This window comes from Bidens hawaiensis, unplaced genomic scaffold (genome assembly GCF_021521415.1).
Source record: "Bidens hawaiensis isolate Kalapana, Puna unplaced genomic scaffold, B.hawaiensis_p1.1 tig00036806_1, whole genome shotgun sequence".
NCBI classification, from domain to species: Eukaryota; Viridiplantae; Streptophyta; class Magnoliopsida; order Asterales; family Asteraceae; genus Bidens; species Bidens hawaiensis.
In genome coordinates, this window is record NW_027496430.1 from 19,685 (window position 1) to 22,912 (window position 3,228).

The 3,228-nt window shown below is 36.0% G+C and overlaps 1 protein-coding gene across 1 annotated transcript; it reads left to right on the plus strand.

Moving 5' to 3' along the window:
• Positions 1 to 229: 229 nt before the first annotated feature.
• Positions 230 to 1,930, plus strand: LOC143588842 (uncharacterized). The gene is made up of 5 exons (XM_077069750.1): positions 230 to 301; positions 412 to 654; positions 766 to 1,015; positions 1,096 to 1,322; positions 1,766 to 1,930. The coding sequence occupies exons 1-5, from the start codon at positions 230 to 232 to the stop codon at positions 1,928 to 1,930; spliced, it is 957 nt and encodes a 318-aa protein (XP_076925865.1).
• Positions 1,931 to 3,228: the final 1,298 nt, after the last annotated feature.

Sequence of the window (3,228 nt, forward strand, 5' to 3'; positions counted from 1 at the left end):
TATATCAAATGTTAGACAACATGGTAGTTGGACTGTCAAAATCTACTTTAAAGAGCACACTTGTTTGCAAACTAGAGATGTGAAGTTGTGCCCCATAAGTTGGTTGGCCCAGGATATTGAACCAACAATTAAAAGTAATTCAAACAATAAGCCAAGAAACTTGGAAGAAGACCTGACAAAGAAGTTTCAGGTATAGATTACCCCATATCAGATGTGTAAGGCTAAGGCCATGGCTGAAAAGAAGGTACTTGGAGATTTTGAGGCTCCATATGGGAATCTAAAGGATTATACTGAAGAGCTTGTTAGATCTAATATAGGTACAAATAGTGAATTTGATGTTAAACCTTGTTGTAACCCTAGCAGTGCAGCTAGGCTGTTCCAAAGAATATATATTTGTTTGGTGCATTAAAGGAAATGTTTAAGATTGTTGGAAGAGATCTACTTGGTCTTGATTGGTGTTTTATGAAAGGGCCCTTTCCAGGGCATATTTTGACAGCTGTTGGAATAGATGCAAATAATGGGATTTATCCAGTTGCATACTCATTGATGGAGGCAGAGGCAACTGCTAGTTGGACCTGGTTTTTAGAGTGTTTGGGTAATGATTTGGATCTTTATTCCAATGGCAATTTCACTTTTATAACTGACATGCAAAAGGTTAGTTTACATACATACGATTGTTTTCTTATTTTATGTACATATAATTGTTTGCTTATTTTAATTACATATAATAGTTTTCTTAGTTTACATACATTTAATTGTTTTTAGGGTATAATACCAGCTATACAAAAGGTGTTTCCAAGTGCTGAACACATGTATTGTTTAAGGCGTATACATGAGAACACGAATCCAAGGTGGAGAGGTGTGACGCACAAAAACATGTTTCAGAAATGTGCTTTTGCAACCACACCACAAGAATTTGAAAGATGTATGAAAGCAAAATTGACTACAGACAAATCACTCCATAATTGGTTGAAAGAGATTCCACCCAAACATTGGTCAAGAGCTTATTTCAGTGGTATGTACTTTTTCATCTGCATTAGTGTTAAATGAGTTATACAAGTTGTCTGGTGTTGTATTTCCTTGAGTATATTGCAGTTAGGCCAAGATGTGATGTTTTATTGAACAATCTTTGTGAGGTCTTCAATAGGCAACTGGTTATTGCAAGGGATAAACCTATTATAACTTGTCTTGATTACATTATGAAGTATATGATGAGAAGGATGGTTGCAGTGCATAAGATCATTGCTAAGTGCCAAGGGCCATTAACACCAGTTGCAACAAGGTTATTTGAGAAAATCAAGACAGAAGCCAATCTATACACTGTAATTTGTATTGTAAATACAAAATATCAAGTTACTGGTCCTACCAATGAGAAAAGAGCTGTAGATATGGAGGAAAGGACTTGCTCATGTCAAATATGGGAACTGACTGGCATGCCATGTATGATGCAGTAGCTTGTATTTATAATATGGCCATGAATGGACATGTTGATTGCATACCAGAGAGGTGGTGGATGAAGCACATTGGTTAGAGACTTGGAAAAATGTGTATCAAAAAGCCTTAGACCAAATGACAGTAAGGACTTATGGCCAATCTCCGCATGCCCAACTACCTTAACAGCCCCAAAATATCACAAGCAGATAGGAAGACCAAAGAAAAATAGAAATAAGTCTGCTGAGAGGTTCTTGAGTTAAGTCAAAACATTTCAAGAGGTGATAAATTGACAAGGGAAGGTAATTATGTAGGATGTGATATTTGCAAGAAGGTTGGGCATAGCAAGAGGTCTTGTGACAAGAGGCCTAATGTTGCTGGGAACAAAGATGGGACTGCCAAAGCAAAGGGAAAACAAGTTGGGGCTGCTAAAGCAAAGGGAACACAAGGTGGATCTGTGAAGGAAAAGGGAACACAAGGTGGAGCTATTAAGTCATAAAAGAGGGCTACAACACAAGATGGTAAGGCACAAAAGAGGGCTAGAACACAAGCTGTTTATTTTGTTTGCCATTAAGTGTTTCAATGTATGGTATCAAACTTATGCTATTAGGTTTATGTTTTATATTTTGGATGTGTTGTAGACACTTGATAAATAAATTAATCTAATGGTGTTATGTTTTGGTATGATTTAACTATGTTTCATGTTTTTGTAAATCTGAATTTGGTTTGGTTTGTTTTGGTAAATCCATTATTTGAATGCTACTAGTTTGCATAAAACCATGACAAAGCTGTTGTTGGTTTTTTTTCATCACGTTTTCTCTTTTTAATTGTAGTTATAAGATATATAAACATTGCATATCCATTGACCATTCCTGTTACTGTTGAAAAAGAAGTTTGCATTATTACTATATGGATGCAAGCACCCAAGCATTAATCATATTCTTCTGTATTCTTAAATATTTTTTTTGGATAAAAATAAACTAAGGATAATGTATCCAAATCCGTAAAAGTGAGGTATAGTGCTATGCTAGTTACAATGATTATATGAACGAAAATGAAATGAACACCGTGATTTGTTGCGAGGAAAAACCCTTTGATCTTGTTCAGATCAAAAGAAAAAAACCCCGGGTGATGACAACTCGTCGATCACCAATTTATTAATCACAAAAAAAGGGTTACAATGGTTTGGAGATTATGATCGATGTTACAAAGTAAGCTAATGTATAAAGAGAGTAATTGCTTCTGCTCTAGTGTGTGTGAGTACAGTGATCATCTCTAATCGATCATATCTCAATGTATATAAAGAAATTACATGTAACTAAAAGTCCTAACTATCCGCCACTATTCCACTACTCTTCCAACGTTCGTTTGACCACGTGCGGGTAGCTTCCAGTAGCGAGATTTAAGGTGGACCAAGTCCTTTAGCCGTTACTCCTGTTGAATAATAACCTACACATATGAAAAAATTGTTAACAATATTAACCTCTAAGGATCCTTTATCTTCGATATGGTTCAGGAACTCTTCGGGAGGATAACTGATCCAGACACATCTTCAAGGATAACATATCCTCAGCAGAGAAAATATCAGGCCTAACAATTGCCCCCAAAATGGCGGGTGATAGTGGAACACAGCTGTCATTTTGAATTTTGAACTTATGCAAAAACTGGATGATGGGACGGTTTTGCTAGAAATATTTACCATTTGGCCCTTGAGTTAATGATAACCGCCTATATATGCCAACCTATATCTTTCTTATAATCACACATTCAGGCGACATATCAGGTATCCTTCTCTTT